At 35.0% G+C, this 19,178-nt stretch overlaps 1 protein-coding gene across 2 annotated transcripts in view; it reads left to right on the forward strand.

Annotated features, from left to right (window-relative positions):
• The first annotated feature begins 3,503 nt into the window (after positions 1–3,503).
• Positions 3,504–19,178, forward strand: part of FASTKD1 (FAST kinase domains 1) — a 29,679-nt gene continuing 14,004 nt past the window's right edge. Inside the window, exons 1-6 of one of the 2 annotated variants that reach the window (XM_069471569.1) lie at positions 3,572–3,871; positions 5,463–5,531; positions 9,429–9,554; positions 15,403–15,801; positions 17,630–17,740; positions 18,672–18,803. In XM_069471569.1, the coding sequence (XP_069327670.1) occupies positions 3,621–3,871; positions 5,463–5,531; positions 9,429–9,554; positions 15,403–15,801; positions 17,630–17,740; positions 18,672–18,803 (1,088 nt within the window). In that variant the 5' untranslated portion in view covers positions 3,572–3,620. Of the gene's footprint in view, positions 3,872–5,462; positions 5,532–9,428; positions 9,555–15,402; positions 15,802–17,629; positions 17,741–18,671; positions 18,804–19,178 lie in introns of both variants that reach the window. The other variant, XM_069471580.1, reaches the window with a different exon arrangement.

Consider the following 19,178-nt stretch of genomic DNA (forward strand, 5'->3'; position numbering starts at 1 on the left):
CTGAAGCACAATTGTGCTAAAACTGGTTATATGACTATAACCCTGATCACATAGAACCAGGGCTGCCTCTGTAACTTACACAATAGAAAAGTTGCATGGCATATTCCAACAAGTATCAGTTTCTCTAGTATCTTTAGACCCTTACTTTGTTGAAAGGATTCTCACCTGAACATTATGTCTGCTGTAACTTTGATAAGCATTCTTCTTTTGTTATTTATTAATGGTATCTTTTTTAAATGTCAAATCTTGTGACTATTAAAATAAAGTACCCCAGCCTGAGCAAGAGCGAGACCCCGTCTCTACTAAAAAAAAATAGAAATTAGCTGGACATCTAAAAATATATAGAAAAAATTAGCCGGACGTGGTGGCGCATGCCTGTAGTCCCAGCTACTTGGGAGGCTGAGGCAGTGGGATTGCTTGAGCCCAGGAGTTTGAGGTTGTTGTGAGCTAGGCTGACGCCACGGCACTCTAGCCAGGACAACAGAGTGAGACTCTGTCTCAAAAAAAAAAAAAAAAAAAAAAAAAGTACCAATGTAATTTTTTTAAGAAAGTGTAGTTGAGAGCTGATACCTGTCCACAACATAAGAGCAGAAATTGAGTTGTCAGAGTTTTTTTTTTTTATTTCAGCGTATTATGGGGGTACAAAAGTTTAGGTTACGTATATTGCCCTTGCCGCCTCCCCCTAGTCAGAGCTTCAAGCGTGTCCATCCCCCAGGCGGTGTGCATCGCACTCATTATGAATGTATGTATACACCCATCCCCTCCCCACATCTGCCCGACACCCAATTAATGTTATTCCTATATGTGGAGAGTCAGAGTTTTGATACTTTTATAGCTACTTGAGAGAATTATTTCATATATATTGAAAATAATAAGAAACAAAAATCGTGTCATTTCCATGTTTACACTTTTTAATTTCATTTTCCTAAATTAAAAAAAAATTATTTTTGGTCTTCAGTGGTTTTTTATTTTTATTCTTTGGTCTTCAGTTTTGTTTTTTTTTTTTTCGTATTATAAAACATCAGTCCTCTAAGGACTGGGAAAAAAACCCTCAGATAGTGGAGAAACACCGACCTGAAGGACCTATGTCTTCTTCAACAGGTTGAGACATACTGCGCTAGTCTGTCTCAATGAGGAACTGCAATGCCCAGAATTCCCCCAAATGCGTAAGGGACGCCCATTCCGCCGACCTCGCCGCAACGCCTCTTGGGATATGTAGTGCGTGCCTTCCGCCGCGCACGCTTCTCTTGCCCGGCATTTTTTCCCCGATGTTGGGGCAGACTCTACGTGGGGAAAGGTGATGTCTCTCAAGGAAAGGCTAAAAAAACCTGGGATAAAAGGGGTGAGCGAGACAACTGAGCCTGTTACATTTGTTGTTAGAGACCAATAACCCTGACTTGTTAGCGTTTGTAACCAGACTTCCCCCGGGATCTTCCAGAAAAGTTACTAGGCGTTGAGGGAAAACCTTGCTGGCAAGTTAGGGCCGGGTTAGCGGTGGCGGTTCTGGTCTCACCCAGCGCGACTTCGGGCCACGGACGCAGGATTCCGTTGGGATACGGAGGCCTTCTTCGGGGTGTTGGGTTTTCTGAAGCGTGGAGGACTAGGGCTGGCTTGAGCCCACTCCTGGCCGGGACTGTGGTGACCGCATTCACTCATTTGTTCGGCTTTATTATATGCCTGGGGGAGAGGATCCCTGTCTCTTACAAGCTGTGTCACGGTTTACCCTGCGCTATACCTGTTTACAATTCGTACCTGTCCCTCGCTTACAGTCAGTTCCAAGGCCCCTTCTTTAGTTGCGTAACTTCCCCAGGGTCACTCAGCTGGGGCCTCGACACCTTTGTATTCTAACCATTGAGTGGCCTCCACTTTTGAGTTGTGGGATGGATAGTATCTTGAGGATACCTTGCTTTGCACAGGGCCTTTTTGTGTTGGTATGTGACCCAGGTCACCTTGGGTCAAGATGCTGTATTGATTGCTACAAAATAGCCAGTACAGTTGCATCATTTTTGCTTGTGAACAGACAGCTTGGCAAAGCTATAGAGAGGGGTCTGAGGCATGCTTTTGCTGATACAATACCTACGTATTGGTTTGTTGATGTGATAAGGCTGTTCAAGTAGAAAGAACTGGGTTGTAGTCCCAGCTTCAATAGTGCTAGAGCAGTGTTTTTTAACCTTTTTGAACCTAGTTTTCTTATCTATAAAATGGAGTAAAATGGAAGTGATGATATCTAACTGGAAGGTTAGCTGAGAGAATTTAATGAGATAATGTATTTTAAAAGTTCTTTGTAAATTGTAACATGTTGCAGAACTAATAGATGATATAATTTTAGTTCCAGCTTTTTTAACCATTGCTTCTCAATTATAAATGTAAGCACTTATAATACATTTTAAAAAAATTATTGTTTTTCATAATTATCTTTGGTTCATATATTGCTTCAACATATCTTGAAATATTACTTGATTTCTTATTTCTTGACTGGTGCTTTGCTTGTCTCGTTTATTGTTTAAATCCTTTCTAAGGCCAGTAATGATTAAATTGTTTGAGTTCTTTTAGGGCACAAGAAGAAAGGAGCAAAAAATTATCCTTAAAGCAAATATAGTAGAGACCATCCTTCTGAAAAACAAAAGTATTAAGTTATGGCTCTGAATTAATAACTACTCTTTTTAGAAAATTTTTTTTTTTTTTTTTTTTGAGACAGAGTCTCGCTCTGTTGCCCGGGCTAGAGTGCCGTGGCATCAGCCTAGCTCACAGCAACCTCAAACTCCTGGGCTCAAGCGATCCTCCTGCCTCAGCCTCCCAAATAGCTGGGACTACAAGCATGCACCACCATGCCCGGCTAATTTTTTCTATATATATTTTTAGTTGTCCAGATCATTTCTTTCTATTTTTAGTAGAGACGGGGTCTCGCTCTTGCTCAGGCTGGTCTCGAACTCCTGACCTTGAGCGATCCACCCGCCTCGGCCTCCCAGAGTGCTAGGATTACAGGTGTGAGCCACCGCGCCCGGCCTAGAAACTTTAAAGGTGATATATTTATGTATTTCAAACAATTTTACTCCTTTATTCAAAAAGTTCTGAGTTTGTATGTTTTCTTTCCTTCTGCTTTTATGGTCAAATTTGAAGATTTTATATAAATGTCAGTTTAATATATAAACAATATAAACATTTTTCGATGGGTGCTGAAAGAAGTCCCTTTTTTTGGACGTTGAGTTTTGGATCAAATCCTGCTACCTAGTTCAGACTAAGAAAAGTCTCTGGTTAATGCAGAAAAAACTTGTTATTTTAATTTTAACTTTGGAATTAATTTGACATTAATGATATAAACCTAACCATGTTAAACCAACTCTTTTACAGAAGCTGCATGTTGGAATGGTTTAGAGCCATCATATTGGAAGCAAAATACATGAAGGAAAAACAATTATTTTTATACCAGCATATTACACCTGACTACTAGTTGCAGATGGGTTTTATTTACCTAAGAAAATTTGTGTTATAAATTCAAAAAGACACCTTTTTTTCTAGACTCATTGGTTACAGATATGCTTCGTCTAAGAGCTATTTGTCCATTCTCCTGGAGAGCATTTCAATTTCGACCCTTCAGTTATGAACCATTAATTATCCAGATGAATCAGTGTACAGATGAAGAGCAAATATTTGATCTTATTGAAAGAAACAAAGCCACACTTTCAGAAAGACAAGTGGGATGTGCATTTAATATACTTTGGCAGCTTCAACAGCAGAAGACCAGCTTATTAAAAAATGTTGAATATGTCAGAGATCATCCTCAATTTCTTACTCTTTATAATTTAACTGCAAATAAATTCAAATTAATGAATGATGATACCCTAGTGAAAGTGTTATACATCACACAACAGTAAGTAATTTACTTTTAGATTTTGTAATGATTATATGGAAATGATTATATGGAAATGATTGTATGGTTTATATTTTAATTTTGTGAAAATCTCTTTAAAATGAAAAATACTATGTTTTCTTCCCCAGTAAATAGTTTTCCTGATAATTTAATAATTTAAAGATGTTTGGAATATATTCTTTGATACCTATTAGTAGTATCACAGTTTTAAAAATTAGAATATAATCAATCATGAAAGTAGAAATGATTAACTTTAGATATATAAAAACTGGATTATTGTGGAATTCTGTAAAAATGTAGTTGGCTAGGCCAGGTGTCATGGCTCACACTGGTAGTCCCACTACTGTGGAGGCTGAGGCAGGAGGATTGCTTGAGCCCAGGAATTCAAGATTATAGTGAGTTTTGATTGGGCCTCCAGCCTGGGTAACAGAGTCAAACCCTGTCTCAAAAAAAAAAAAAAGTTGGCTAAAGGTAATGAGGATATATTAAGTAAACATTGGACTTCAGATTAATGCCTAATAACAGTCACCAATTAGTAAATTTTGTCTGTGATAACCTGTTTGCAAGGTCTTGGTTCCTTCTCATAATTATATTGATGGCAGGTATGTTTTCTAGGGCCTATTGGTACAATAGGTTGTTTCCCAGTGACAGCTCTTAAAAAAAATAGAAAGGAAAAAAATTATTTTGTAGACTCATTTGTATTTGATAACAATGTTTCACAAATTATATTACATGGATTGTTGATAGGTGTTACATGAAAAAAGGCTTCTTCAATGTCAAAGAACTCAAAACTCAAAAAGTTTTCTTGAACAATAAGAAAATAGATTTTTACATTGTTTGCAAGGATATCCAGGCTTCAGGAGAACTGGATTCCCTGAATAAAGGATTCAGCCTTTATTCAGCCTGTGTAAGGGGAAAAAAAGCACGCAGAAATTACAATTGGTGTGTTTATTCATTTCATTGGTGGAAAAACAGCAGTTTTCTCATATGATGATCTAACCTTCCAGGGATAAATAGTTGTAGATGTCAGCATTACACAAATTAGAGATGCAAGTTATTTTTGTTAGGGAATTAGCATTTATAGAACAGGAGCTTAAGACTTATATCGGGGATTGATGTTAGACAAAAAAAGGATGATTTTTATCTTTTTTGGTGATCTTAGGTTATAAAGTTTTTTCTCTGAGGTACGTGAAGGGAATGCTTAATCTTAATGATCAAGGTAATTGGTGACTATTAGCTTTTTTTTAATATTTTACATTCTTTTATAAAAATATTTTTTATAGTCAGAACAAAGTAATGCATGTTATATTTAATTTTAACGTAAAATATATCATTATATATTTTCATTGGTCAGTGAAAGGCATTTTGAAAGGAGCAGTTAAAAGAGTGATAGGGTATAAAGTATAAATGTTTATTCGGTTGTACCAAGAAATCAGAATACTGAAATGAGACTGGGCCAGAAATAAGGACTGCCTATGTAAGAGGAAAATAACTTGAGGTTCACTTTTGCATTATAATTCTTCCTGCATGTGTTTTTAATGATTTAAATATGTTCATGTATGGAAAATTATTGTCTCTTGTTTTTATTGAGGTTTGCTGTTGAGGCCCATGATCCACTAGTTGAAGCACTAGTTACAGAAGCATGGAGAAGGCTGGAAAGGCAAGTACTCTGGGTTCATCTTCTAAGATCAGGGTTAGCACAGTGAAATAGGAAAAGAACAAGGATCTGCTGCCTGCCTGTCAAGCATTATTGAAAAAATATATTTAAACTCAGTTTAGTTCAAGGATTTTTTTTTTTTACTGTGTAATGGGTATTCTTTCTTAAAGAGAGAAAAGAAAGTATTTCAAATATTCCCTCTTTAAGAGTGGGGAACAGTGTGCTTTTCCACATATATAACTAATGAAAATATAAGTAAGATAGAGTTACAGCTATTTATAGACTGCCTTTTTGAATCTTCTTTTCTGGAAGAATTCTGCCTCAGAAAGAAAAGATTGTCAATTGATTGGCTGTCAATAAAAACCTAGAAGTGCAGGAGCCATGATAGAAGAAGAAAAAAATAAAATACCAGTTTAGTAGAAAGGAAGGCCATGTAACACTGTTTAGGAGCATCTGTAGCTACTTGTCTGTCACTCCGTTTTTATGGAGAGGCAATGACCAGAGCTTGTAAGTGACTTAGAAGCTTTTAAAGAAAAAAGCTTTCAGGTTCACTGCTATGGACCTGATCATTTTCTATACTATACACAGCTATATTTTCAGCATGTTGTTGTAATTGATAATTATGTAGAAAAATGGGAAATCTGTTCAGGGTACTCTTCTTGTGAATATAAAGAAGTTTATAAGTATAGATGAGAAGCTCTTTATTTATAAAACAGCTGAGATAATAGCACAGCTCATTTTGATAAATCTTCATATATCTCTGAAAACCTTGAATTTTTTAACCTAGGAATTCTGGATGACCTAGGTCCATTATTGGTAGAATAAGGCAAATGTTAGGTTGGAAAGGGAAAATCAAGGTAAGAGAGAGAAGGTTTTTCAAAACTACAGAGGAATTCTCCCTCTAAACCAAATAGAAACCCAGACCAGAAAGGAAAGGCTTGATTAAGATAAAGAAGAAACAAACAAGGCTGTTTATTTGTAGACAGAGAAAAGCAAGCATTCTGATATTTTTGTTTTTTGGTTTTTTAGTATGTTGCTCTTAAAGCTTAAACTATGATAAGTTCTTACAGTTATAGACACATGGGCTGGATTAAATTAAGCAAGGAATAGAGCAGTTCTCTGGGTTTATAAATTATGCATTCATCTGAGTTGTGATTTCAGTTAATCTCTAAATCTGTCTGTCTTGTCATCTACTGTATTCTTGTATTCTCTACCTGTAGCTATCCTTTGTTGAGGGTAATCAGAGTAATCTCATTCCTTTTGCCGACACTAAGAGTTATTTGCTTACTGATCTTTGGGATTGAATTTGGTCATTGTTGATAATAGGTCATAACATTTTATTTCTCTTCAAAGCAACATTAAATGTCATGTGTACTATGCAACTTTTTTGGATCCTGTTTACTGTATTAGATACTTAAATTACAAATGTATAGTTGTACTTCTCAGTAAGACATTTCTTTAAACTTTTCCTTCATTTCAAAATAACTCAGAAAGTAATGACTTTGTTTTATATGGTTTTTTTCTTGTAGCAATACTTTTTAAAAATAATACTAGGTTATAGAAATTTTTAAACCCTAATTTATGTTTCATATATACAATTTCTAATAGTCATAGAATGAACATTAATTTCTGAATTTTTAGTCTTTGTGGTCCATGAGGTTAATTTTTTATCACTATAATAGCTATTAATCAATGATCTTGCTAAAATATCTATGAATTTATGTTTTATAACTATAATTTATAATGATTCAAATGGGATAGATTATTATGGATTAGTACTATATGATGGCTCATGGCAAGGGTAATTATCATTTATTTGAAATACAAGTTATTATTATTATTTTTTTGACACAGAGTCTCACTCTGTTGCCCGGGCTAGAGTGCCGTGGCGTCAGCCTAGCTCACAGCAACCTTAAACTCCTGGGCTCAAGCAATCCTTCTGCCTCAGCCTCCCGAGTAGCTGGGACTACAGGCGTGCGCCACCACGCCCGGCTAACTTTTGGTATATATTCTTAATTGTCCAGCTAATTTTGTCTCGCTCTTGCTCAGGGTGGTCTCAAACTCCTGACCTCGAACAATCCTCCCGTCTCGGCCTCCTAGAATGCTGGGATTACAGGCGTAAGCCACCACTCCTGGCCTGAAATCCAAGTTTTTTAAAAAATCCTTTATTATAGGAGATTTTAAACATTTACAAAAGTAGAGAGACTAATATAATAAACTCCCATGTACCTATCATCTAGCTTCAACAATTATCAACATACAGCCAGTCTTGTTTTATCTATTTCACCTCCCACTGCCTCCTCACCCTTTAGTATATTTTAAATAATGATATCATTTCATCTGTAAATATCTTAGTATATGTCTCTGAGAGAAAGACTTTTTAAAAAATACATAGCCAGCTGAGCTTCATGGTACAGTCCTGTAGTCTCAGCTACTCAGGATGCTAAGGTGGAAGGATTGCTTGAGCTCAGAAGTTCAAGTGCATCCTGGGCAACATAGCGAGACTCTGTCTCAAAAAAGAAAAAAAAATTAAAAATAATTCCTTGGTATTATCTAATACCTGGTAATGTGTTCAAATTTCCTCGATTGTCCTATAAAGACCTTTTCACAGGCAGTTTTTAAAAATCAGTATCCAGACAAGGTTCACACTTACTGTGTCTCTTATGTTTCTCTCTCTCTTTTTAAGTAAACATTTTATTGAAGAATATTGTATAAAATTACACTAATCGTAAGTATACAGCATGATGAATTTTCACATACTGATCACTTCCATGTAACAGCACTGAAAGCAAGAAACATCACTAGTTCCCTTCATATTCTTTCTAGTCCATCCTTCACTCCAAAGGGATCTTGAGCTCTAACACCAAAAATTATTAATAGTTTGTTTTTATAGAAATAGAATCCTATAGTATGTACTCTTATATCTAGTTCTCTCAATATATTTTAAGGAGTCATCCATGATTCAGTAGTTTCTTCTTTTCTATTGCTGTATGGTATTCTGTTGTATGGATATGTGCAATTTATCCATTGTACTCTTGATGAACATTTAGATTGTTTTCAGTTTTTTGCTACTACATATTGTGCTGTTATGAACCATCTTAATGCTTGTCTTTTACTGAATTCAAAGTCTTTTATAATGTAAAACAATTCTTCTTCCCTCTATTTTGTCCTGCCATTTACTTGTTGAAGAAATTGGGTCATTTTTCCTATAGAAAAATTCTGAAGTTTTTTACACCACTGTAGTAACAGCATTATATTTGTTAATATGCAACATTGAGTCAAAATTGTTCTATCACCTCAAAAAATTAATAAGTAAATGATTCAAGTAATTTTGAGTGATTTTTTCCCCCTTTATAAATCTTTCTTAAGTATCTGACTTTGTAACTGTTATGATTTGTTACTTTTGTAATAATCAACATTTTGGATTGGGCACAGTGGTTCACGCCTGTAATCCTAGCCCTCTGGGAGGCTGAGGCGAGAGGATCACTTGAGCTCAGGAGTTCAGGACCAGCCTGAGCAAGAGCGAGACCCTGTCTCTACTAAAAATAGAAAAAACTTAGCTGGGCATCATGGCCTGCGCCTGTAGTTCCAGCCACTCGGGAGGCTGAGGCAGGAGGATCCCTTGAGCCTAGGAGTTTGAGGTTGCTGTGAGCTGGGCTGACGCCACAGCACTGTATGTAGCCCAGGCAACAGAGCGAGACTCTGTCTCAAAAAAAAAAAAATTAAAGGAAGAAAAAAAATTCTGTTATGATTTGTTACTTTTATAATATCAACATTTTAGAAAACATTTGTATTAATAATATATTAGTATTTTTGATTGCCTTTATTTTATAACTATGTATTTTATGTTTTAAGTAAAAGTAAATACTAATGACCTCTTTCACATATTTCCTTTAATAGGTTTGATGTTAACGTGCTGTCAGTATTTTCTTCTTGCCTAGCAGATCAACATTTGTATTTTAGTCCATTAATGGGAAAAATAGCTGATATTGTACATAAGAACTTGGAAACCATACAGGACTTAAGGTAAATTTATTTAGGGGCCTTTCCTTGTGGTATAAAAATCCTGGGCTTTGGATGTAGACACAGATTTGCTACTCATAGTTATGTGACGTAAGGCTTACTTAACCTCTTGGAAGTTTGTTATCTACAAAATAGGAATAGTAACAGCTACTTTGCAGTGTTGCTCTGGGGATTACACATAAGGTACATAAAGTGTAATACAATATTGTTGAGCTCTGTGAAGGGTCTGAGATTTGACCTTATTTGCAAAATCTTTCATCTCCTTGGTTAAATTTATTCCTAGGTATTTTATTTTTTTTGCAGCTATTGTAAATGAGACTGAGTTCTTTATTTGGTTCTCAGCTTGGCCATTGTTGGTGTATAGAGATGCTATTGATTTTTGAACATTTATTTTATTACCTGAGACTTAGCTGAATTTATTTATCAAATCTAGGAGTCTTTTTGGAAGCGTCCTTAGGGTTGTCTAGGTATAAGATGTTACCATTGGCAAACAGAGATAATTTGATTTCCTCATTTCCAATGTGGAGGCCCTTTATTTCTTTCTCTTGCCTGCTTGCTCTGGCTAGGACTTCCAGTACAGTGTTGAATGGAAGTAGTGAAAGTGGGCATCCTTCTCTTATTCTAATTCTTAGGGGGAATGCTTTCAACTTTTCCGCATTTAGTATGATGTTGACTATGGGTTTGTCATACATGGCTTTTATTATTTGAGACGTATTCCTTCTATGCCAAGTTTTTTGAGGATTTTTATCATGAACGGATGCTGAATTTTACTGAATGCTTTTTCTGCATCTATTGAGATGATCGTATGGTTTTTGTTTTTAATTCTGTTTATGCAGTAAACATTTATTGATTTGTGTATATTGAACTATTAGTGCATCCCTGGGATAATATCCACGTGATCATGGTGAATGTTTCTTTTGATGTGCTGTAGGATTTGGTTTGCAAATGTGTTGAGGATTTGTGCATCTGTGTTCATCAGACATATCGGACTGTAGTTTTCTTTTTTTGTTGCATCCTTTACTGGCTATGGTATTAGGGTGATAACTGGCTTTATAGAATGAGTTAAGGAGCATTCCCTCCTTCTTGATCTTTTGGAACAGTTTCAGTAGGGTTGGCACCAGTTCTTCCTCATACACCTGGTAGAATTTGGCTGTGAGTCCACGTAGTCCTGAGCTTCTTGTTGTTGTTGAGAGATTTTTTTTTTATTACTGATTCAATGTCGCTACTTGTTATTGGTCTGTTCAGGAGTTCTGTTTCTTCCTGGTTCGATCTGGGGAGATTGTATGCTTTCAAGAATTCGTCCATTTCCTCTAGGTTTTCTAGTCTGTGAGCATATAGTTGTTCCAGAGGGTCTCTGATGATCTTTTGTACTTCTGTGATATCAGTTGTTAATGGCTCTTTTTTTGTTTCTGGTTGTGTTTATTTGGGTTTTCTTTCTCCTTCTGGTTAGTATGTAGCTAGTGGTTTATCAATTTTGTTTATTTATTTATTTTTTTTGGAGACAGAGTCTCACTCTGTTGCCTGGGCTAGGGTGCCATGGTGTTAGCATAGCTCACAGCAACCTCAAACTCCTGGGGTCAAGCAATCCTTCTTCCTCGGTCTCCCAATTCACTGGGACTACAGGTGCATGCTACCATGTCCAGCTAATTTTTCTATTTTTTTGTAGAGACGAGATCTCACTATGTTGTTCAGGCTGGTCTCGAACTCCTGGCCTGCAGTGATCCTCCTGCTTTGGCCTCCCAAAGTACTAGGATTACAGGTGTGAGCCACTGTGCCCAGCCTCAACACTATTTGGTAAAAAGGCTTTACTTTCCCAGTTGCATTACTTTGGTGCCTGTGTCTAAAATTATATGATGATAATGTTTAGAACTCTATATGGACTCTCTATTCTATTCCAGTGATCTATACATTCACTAAAATTACTCTTTCTTATTATAGCTTTATACTAAGTCTTAAGGTGGTATAGTGTAGGTTATCTAAATTGGTTCTTATTTTTCAATATCATTTTTGTTATTGCAGGTCCTTTGCATTACCTTATAAATTTTAGATTCAGCCTGTTAATTTCCCAAAATGCCTGCCTTGGTTTTGATAAGGATTTCTTTTTTTTTTTTTTTGAGACAGAGTCTCACTCTGTTGCCCAGGCTAGAGTGCCATGGCGTAAGCCTAGCTGACAGCAACCTCAAACTCCTGGGCTCAAGCGATCCTCCTACCTCAGCCTCCCCGGTAGCTGGGACTACTGGCATGTGCCACCATGCCTGGCTAATTTTTTCTATATATATTTTTAATTGTACATATAATTTCTTTCTATTTTTTTTTTTTAGTAGAGACAGGGTCTCGCTCTTGCTCAGGCTGGTCTTGAACTCCTGAGCTCAAACAATCCACTCACCTCGGCCTCCCAGAATGCTTTTTTTTTTTTGAGACAGAGTCTCACTCTGTTGCCCAGGCTAGAGTGAGTGCCGTGGCGTCAGCCTAGCTCACAGCAACCTCAAACTCCTGAGCTCAAGCGATCCTCCTGTCTCAGCCTCCCGAGTAGCTGGGACTACAGGCATGCACCACCATGCCCGGCTAATTTTTTTTATATATATTTTTAGCTGTCCATATAATTTCTTTCTATTTTTAGTAGAGGTGGGGTCTCGCTCTTGCTCAGGCTGGTCTCGAACTCCTGAGCTCAAACGATCCGCCCACCTCGGCCTCCCAGAGTGCTAGGATTACAGGCGTGAGCCACCGCGCCCGGCCCCAGAATGCTTGATAAGGATTAAATGACATTTATAGATTAGTTTGGGAACAGTTGTCATATTAAAATCAAGTCTTCTGATGTATGGACATGGTATAGCTTTTCATTTATTTAGGAAAGAGTTTTTAGTATAGAGATGTTACATATCTTTAGTTTATTCCTAAATATTTTATTTTTTGAGATACTATTGGAAGTGGTATTTTTAAAAATTTCTTTTTCCAATTGTTTGTTGCTAGCATATAGAAAAACGATTGACTTTTGTGTATTGACTTTATATTCTGTGACAGTGCTAAATTCTTTAATAGCAGGAATTTGATTATCTTGTTAGGGTGATGGAAGGTATATTTTGAGCTTGGCTTTTTGTTACCGTGCAGATAGCATTTTGTAAGTATCTGCTCTGGTTGGGCCATTTTTGATGTCTTGAAATGCTGAAATTGGAAGAGAACCTAAGAAAACTGTTTAAAATACAACAGTGCTGGAAATCTCAGTAAAATGATAGAAACTTTTAATTACTCATGGGGGAGTAGGGTCAGTATAAGTTGATATTACTCTTATATCATTTAAGGTCTCCATTATAATAAGAAGTAAGAGTAGAAAGAGAACTGAGAATGAGAGTTAATTAAAGACTGAGGATATATGGGGCAGATGGAGGTAGGTTTGAAAACTAGGGTAAGGATTCCGAAATAAAAATGAAAGCAATTATCTAGAGCTGAAAGAAGGGCAAAAATTTGAATATAAACATCTTTTTAGCTCAATCCTCAAATATCCTTCTGAGATAAATATTTATACCTTCATTTTCTTTTTTTTTTTCTTTTGGAAACAGAGTCTTGCTCTGTTGCCTGGGTTAGAGTACTGTGGTGTCAGCCTAGCTCACAGCAGCCTCAAACTCCTGGGCTCAAGCAATCCTTCTGTCCCAGCCTCCCGAGTAGCTGGGACTACAGACATCTTTTTTCTATATATTTTTAGTTGTCCAGCTACTTTCTTTCTATTTTTAGTAGAGAGAGGGTCTCATTCTAGCTCAGGCTGGTCTTGAACTCCTGACCTTGAGCCATCGTCCCACCTTGGCCTCCCAGAGTACTAGGATTACAGGTGTGAGCCACCGTGCCTGACCTATACTTTCATTTTCTGCATGAGAAACTAAGACTTTGTGAGGATAGGTAAATTGCCCAAGGTCTCTCCGCTAACAAATGGGAGAGCCAAGATTTGAACCTAAGTTTTCTGATTCCAAAGGATTGTACTGCTTATGATTAGTTTTTGATACCTTTTTTTTTAACTAGTTGTTCTTACATGTTTGAAGAAAAGACAATAATGGAAAATAACAAGTGTGTTGGTGAGGCTATAGAGAAATTAGAACCCTTGTGTGTTGCTGATGGCAATATAAAATGGTGCAGCTGCTATGGAAAACAGCATGGCAGTTCCTCAAAAAATTAAACGTAGAATTATCTTGTGATCCAGCAATTCCATTTCAGGATATATACTCAAAAGAATTGAAAGCTGGGACTCGAACAGATATTTGTACATCAGTGTTCATAACAGAATTAGTCACAATGGCTCAAAGGTGGAAGCAATCTAAGTGTCCATCATTGATGGACAAATGGTTCAAGGTAAGATGGTATATACATACAGTGGAATATTATTTAGCTTTAAAAAGGAAGGAAATTCTGACACGTGTAACAACATGGATGAACATAGAAGACTTTATGCTAAGTGAAATAAACTAGACACAAAAGGACGAATATTGTATGGTTCTACTTAGTGTGAGGTACCTAGAGTAATCAAATTCGTAGAAATAGAAAGTAGGATTGTCATTGGCAGGGAACCGAGGGAAGTAGTGATAGGGAGTTACTGTTTAATAGGTAAGGAGTTTCAGCTTGGGAAGGTGAAAAAGTTCTATAGGCGGATGGTGGCGATGGTTGCATAACAATGTGAATGTCCATACCACTGAAACATACTCTTAAAAATGGTTAAAATGGTAAATTTTTGTTGTGTATTTTTAACCCCACCCCACCCCTGAAAGTAGCCTGTAAAAGTGGAGACAATGAAAATCACTGCAATTTTTTTAGCTTTTAAAAATTCTTCTAGACCCCTTTGAGAATCTAATCTTTGGACACTCTTCCACTCCAAACTGCAATTAGAGATAAATACGCAATTTAAAAAAATAATTTTGGAGGTTTATGGTTAAACTAAATAGCAATGGTATTTTAATAATTAATGTTAATTAATGTTAACATTAAACATTTTAACTGGAGAAGCCAAAGTATTGTACAACTGGAGATTTCAAAAAATATTTATTTTATTGAAAAGATTGGAGAAATTCAGAAACGAACAAAAATATTAGCAGTCTCACTGTCCTAATGGTTGAGATGGTTTTAGATTTGTGTTTTTGTCTTTTTTATAGATTGTTTTCTAATTATCCCCAAACATTTGTTTTCTTTTCTGTTTTCATACTTTATTCATTATAGGTACATTCTTGTATTTGTATAGTTCTTCGATTGTTGTATTATGGAAGAATAGTCTTTTGAAAGCATGCACCACAACTTAGTAATTTTGATGTCTTCCATAGTGCCTAGAAAAGTGACTTATGCTCCTTAAGTGTTTATTGAGTGAAGAAATATTAAATGCCACCCCTTGTTCAGTACCTGTCTTGTTGTATATTAATATCAATCTAGCATGAAATATTAAAAAATATGAAATCATTCAATAGTGAGAAAAATTGTGCTCAAATTTTATTAGCAAATTACACCTATGCAGAGAAAGGAATAATAAAAAAGTCTACTCTAAAAATTCAAAATGAGACTTTTAATGTTATATTCATGGGTTCAAAATGATTTCTGAGTAAATTTCACTAGAATATTCTCCACCAATATCGTTTTATCTACAGAAAAAGGTACTTTATACACTCAATGCAAAATATTATTTCAGTACTTTTTGTCTGAAAGGGATGATTGATTGTTAGGATATAAGAATTCAACTCCCACTAGTATTTAAAAGAAAAATTTTATGATATAAAACTCATAATATTTTTACCACTTCCTTTCCATATCTAATCATTTAGTTTTAGAATTGGTCATTTTTCTTAGGTGATATAAAAATCTTTGCATCTTTTTTCTTTTTCAGGCCCTTGTCTGTCTTGATGGTCAACATATCTTCTTTAATATCACGATATTTTCGGGAACAATTAGTGAACAAAACAGAACTTCTTTTTGACACCACAGATTCTTCCGAGGTCGACATTGCAAGAAGAACAGTACAATTTCTTCGAAATGTTAAATATAATTATCTTCCACTGTTAGAAAGGTGTAATAAAGTATTTTTAAGTAACGTGAACCACCTTGATTTGGATTCCATCAGTAAAATACTTAGTCTATACAAGTTTCTACAGTTTCATAATTTTGAGTTTGTTTCAATGGCTAAAAAGAGGCTAACTGAAATGATTCCTCTGTTTGATCACCCTGCTAGCTTTGTAAAATTGTTTGTAGCATTGGGACCCATAGCAGGACCTGAAGAAAAGAAACAGTAAGTTCAGTTTAAAATGCTTTACTTTGTTGGTTGGGAATATATAGAGCCTTCAAACTAAGGTCTTCTTGCAGCTCTGGAAGGCACAAAAAATCACCCCATTAGACTGTGGAAGGGAAAATAATCTCTTATGCTCTGCTTCTTGATTCTTTTTCTTATTATAATTTACATCTCAAACCCTTAGTCTATTGCTATATTCTGAAGGGTGTCCAATAAACTCCTGGTGCTGGACCAGCACAGAAAAGGATGAGGGAGAACACCATGTAAGTGTTTTTATTTTCCCTTCCTAGACCACGTGACTAGATTTTTACACAGCCATAAGACTTCCCACCCAGCATATGTATACAGAATATTTAGAATCATAGTTGTTGTAATAATGGACCATTTTATGTTTTGTTATCTTCATCACATTCATCAATGCATTTATTATATACTTGATATATGTCCCTATGTCAGGTTTGAGTGAATTTTATATGGCTCTTCTCTTTTAAGAATTTCCAGTTTTATCAGATATTGATGTAAATAAAAATATTTAGGTTATAAAGATGAGCAAATATTAAATTAATAACATAAATATGGTTAGTAGGTAAGATTTTTTCTTCCTAGGCCATGTGACTGGATTTACACACAAATATAAGCTTCCCCCACGTAGCATAAATGTATGAAATATTTAGAATTATGGTAGTCCTAAGGGAGAAATATGATTAGTAGATTCAGTTAAGCAGGAGTTTGAGGAGTTACAAAATAGAGGAATCTTTACTTTGCATCATTACTCTTTTAGGAAAAACTTTATGGAGAAAGTTTTATTTTTTAAGAGTACTTTGAATTATGTAAAAAAATTTAAGAGCATATCTTAAGATTATATCATGATGGAAATAAGATGATTATTTAAAAAACTTTATTGTATTTTTTTTTGTCACTAAGTACTGTTAAAATATCATATCCTGAAGCAGTACAAAAGTTGAATTTAACCGAATCTCTGCCTTCAATGAATTTATATTTCAATTGAGAGGATAGAAATATATAATTGAAATATGTATATACCATAACATCATAACATAGTTTATGAATAAGCAATAAAATTAGTGATATAATTAGTAAGTGCTGTGGACAGAGAAAGGAGAGAAAAATGTAGACTGAAGTGGTTGGGGAAAATCTGGGGAGAAGCTGTGTTTGAAATATTTGAAAAGGTTGGTGAAAAGGGTGGCAAAGAGTTATCCAGTATGAATAGACAATTATTTTATCCTGCTATCCTCAGATTGCACGTTTTAGGCTTGCCTTCTAAATTATTCTAAAAGACATACTGTATCTTGATACTTTCGTTACTGCACCACTTTGGATAGCTTCAAAATGGACCATGTTTGTTGATTTTCGGTTTATAGTGTTGTATCAAGTGCTTATTTTCTAAGATTTCTGATAATATGCAGGTTTATTGACTTCCTGCTTAATTCTTATTCAATTTTAAAACATTGGGATATTGCTAGAATATCAATTGTTAGTTCCTTAGCTGTCTAGTACTGAATAACTTCACTGAGTCATAGTATTTTATTATCATTATAACCTTATTTGAAAATCATTAAGAGATTATCTGTATTTTTCTAACAAACAGTTTAAGATTAGATTATACTGGGGCCTTAATTACTTTGAAGAAAATATATTTTTCTTTGATTCAGTAATATTTTATATTATCTCCAAATATGTGGGAAGAAAATTGGAATTATATATTGTATTTAGTTTTTGTTTATATTATTTCTTTTCTATTTGTTACCTAAAAACTGTTATTTAAAACAATTCTTGCAACTAATTTTCAATTTTTCTTTGCTTCTAGACTTAAATCAACTATATTATTGATGTCAGAGGAGCTGACCAGCCAGCAAGCCCTGGCAGTGTTGGAAGCAATGGAAGAGATGGAAAGCAGAAATTCACATCTGATTAAAAAGTAGATTTTTCTGAAATTTATGGTGTTAACTTTAGTTGTCATTCACAAATAGGCTATTTTTCCTGAGGAAAAATTTTTTTAAATTTAACCTAACTATTGTTTTGAAGAAATAAAGAATGAACACTTAAGGCATTATTTATGTTCTAGTTTTTTTTCCAAAATAGAGATGCCAAAATTGTTTATCACATCTTTCATTTCATTTGGTGCTATTTTTATACTCAAGCAGAGCATCATAGTCTAGTAAAGTGGAGAGCTTAAAGAAAGGACCCTACTTTTCAAAAGGAAAGTTTCTGCAAAACAGTTAACATCCATATGAACTTGAATTGTCTCACAACACAATGTTACCTTGAAATCTTACTGCCATATATTGGCTTTTTTGATAACTTGAGATTTAAAAAGCAAAATATATAATTATGTTTGCTTAATTATATATGTTTAATTTTCTATAGTCTATTATATTTTCCTTTATTTTAATATTTCTTCTGCCCCATTTCCTCCAGCTTACTACCTCAGCATTCCTCGTTGCTTTTAAGTATCTCCATTTCAGAGCCAGTGGATATAAGGAAGAAAATTAAATCAGTTTTCCTAATTGTTAGTAACTCTTGGTAAAGATTTTGTTATGGAGATGATGTGTAATTGATGGCTGTTCTGTGAGGATTTGTTTTATTGGGTGAGGAAGTAAAACTGTGCTCTCCTCTTACTATTGATAATTAAATATTATTTCATTCACACTTCATTGATTGCTCTTACTTCATTCTGTATTAATTATTTACATTTCTAGCACCATCTTGAGAGATTTCCTCAAGAATAGAAAATCTTGTCTCATTACTGTTTCTTTAGCATAGAGCAGAATATCTGACATGAAAGCAACACGGTAAATGTTTAATAAGTAAATGAACGAACTGGTTATATGTTCTGTCATTCTTTTTAGAATTGCTTCAGTTCTACATAAACATTTGGATACCTTTAAACCAACAGAGTTACTGAAGATAATTCAAGCATTGAGTTTTCTACATTTTCAAAGTAAGGAGCTTTTTGTGAAACTCAGAGAATTATTGCTTAGGTAAGATTAAAATATAAGTGTTTAGTGTTTCATTTTATAATCTAGCTACAATATTATTTTGTTTAGTTATGTACAAAGTTGCTGGAACTTTTAGAGGCATAATTGGGCAGTTTCTTATTAAAAATGTTGAGACACTTATCATTATGGAAACATGCGCATTCTGTTAATGCCCTTGCTTGGTATATTTTGAAATGGAAGTGAGGGCAGTAAGGTGATTGAGTTCCCTAGAGGAGAAATGGCAGTAAACTGGTGAATAGCCAAGCCATTCTCCTTTCCTGCAGGAGTAGAATAACAGAAGATTGGGTCCCTGAAAAAGGCAAAACTTTATTTGGGAGTACTCATTTAAGGTCCTTCAGCTTGCTTACTTGCTTGTTT

The sequence above is a fragment of the Eulemur rufifrons genome, chromosome 1 (assembly GCF_041146395.1).
Source record: "Eulemur rufifrons isolate Redbay chromosome 1, OSU_ERuf_1, whole genome shotgun sequence".
NCBI lineage: Eukaryota > Metazoa > Chordata > Mammalia > Primates > Lemuridae > Eulemur > Eulemur rufifrons.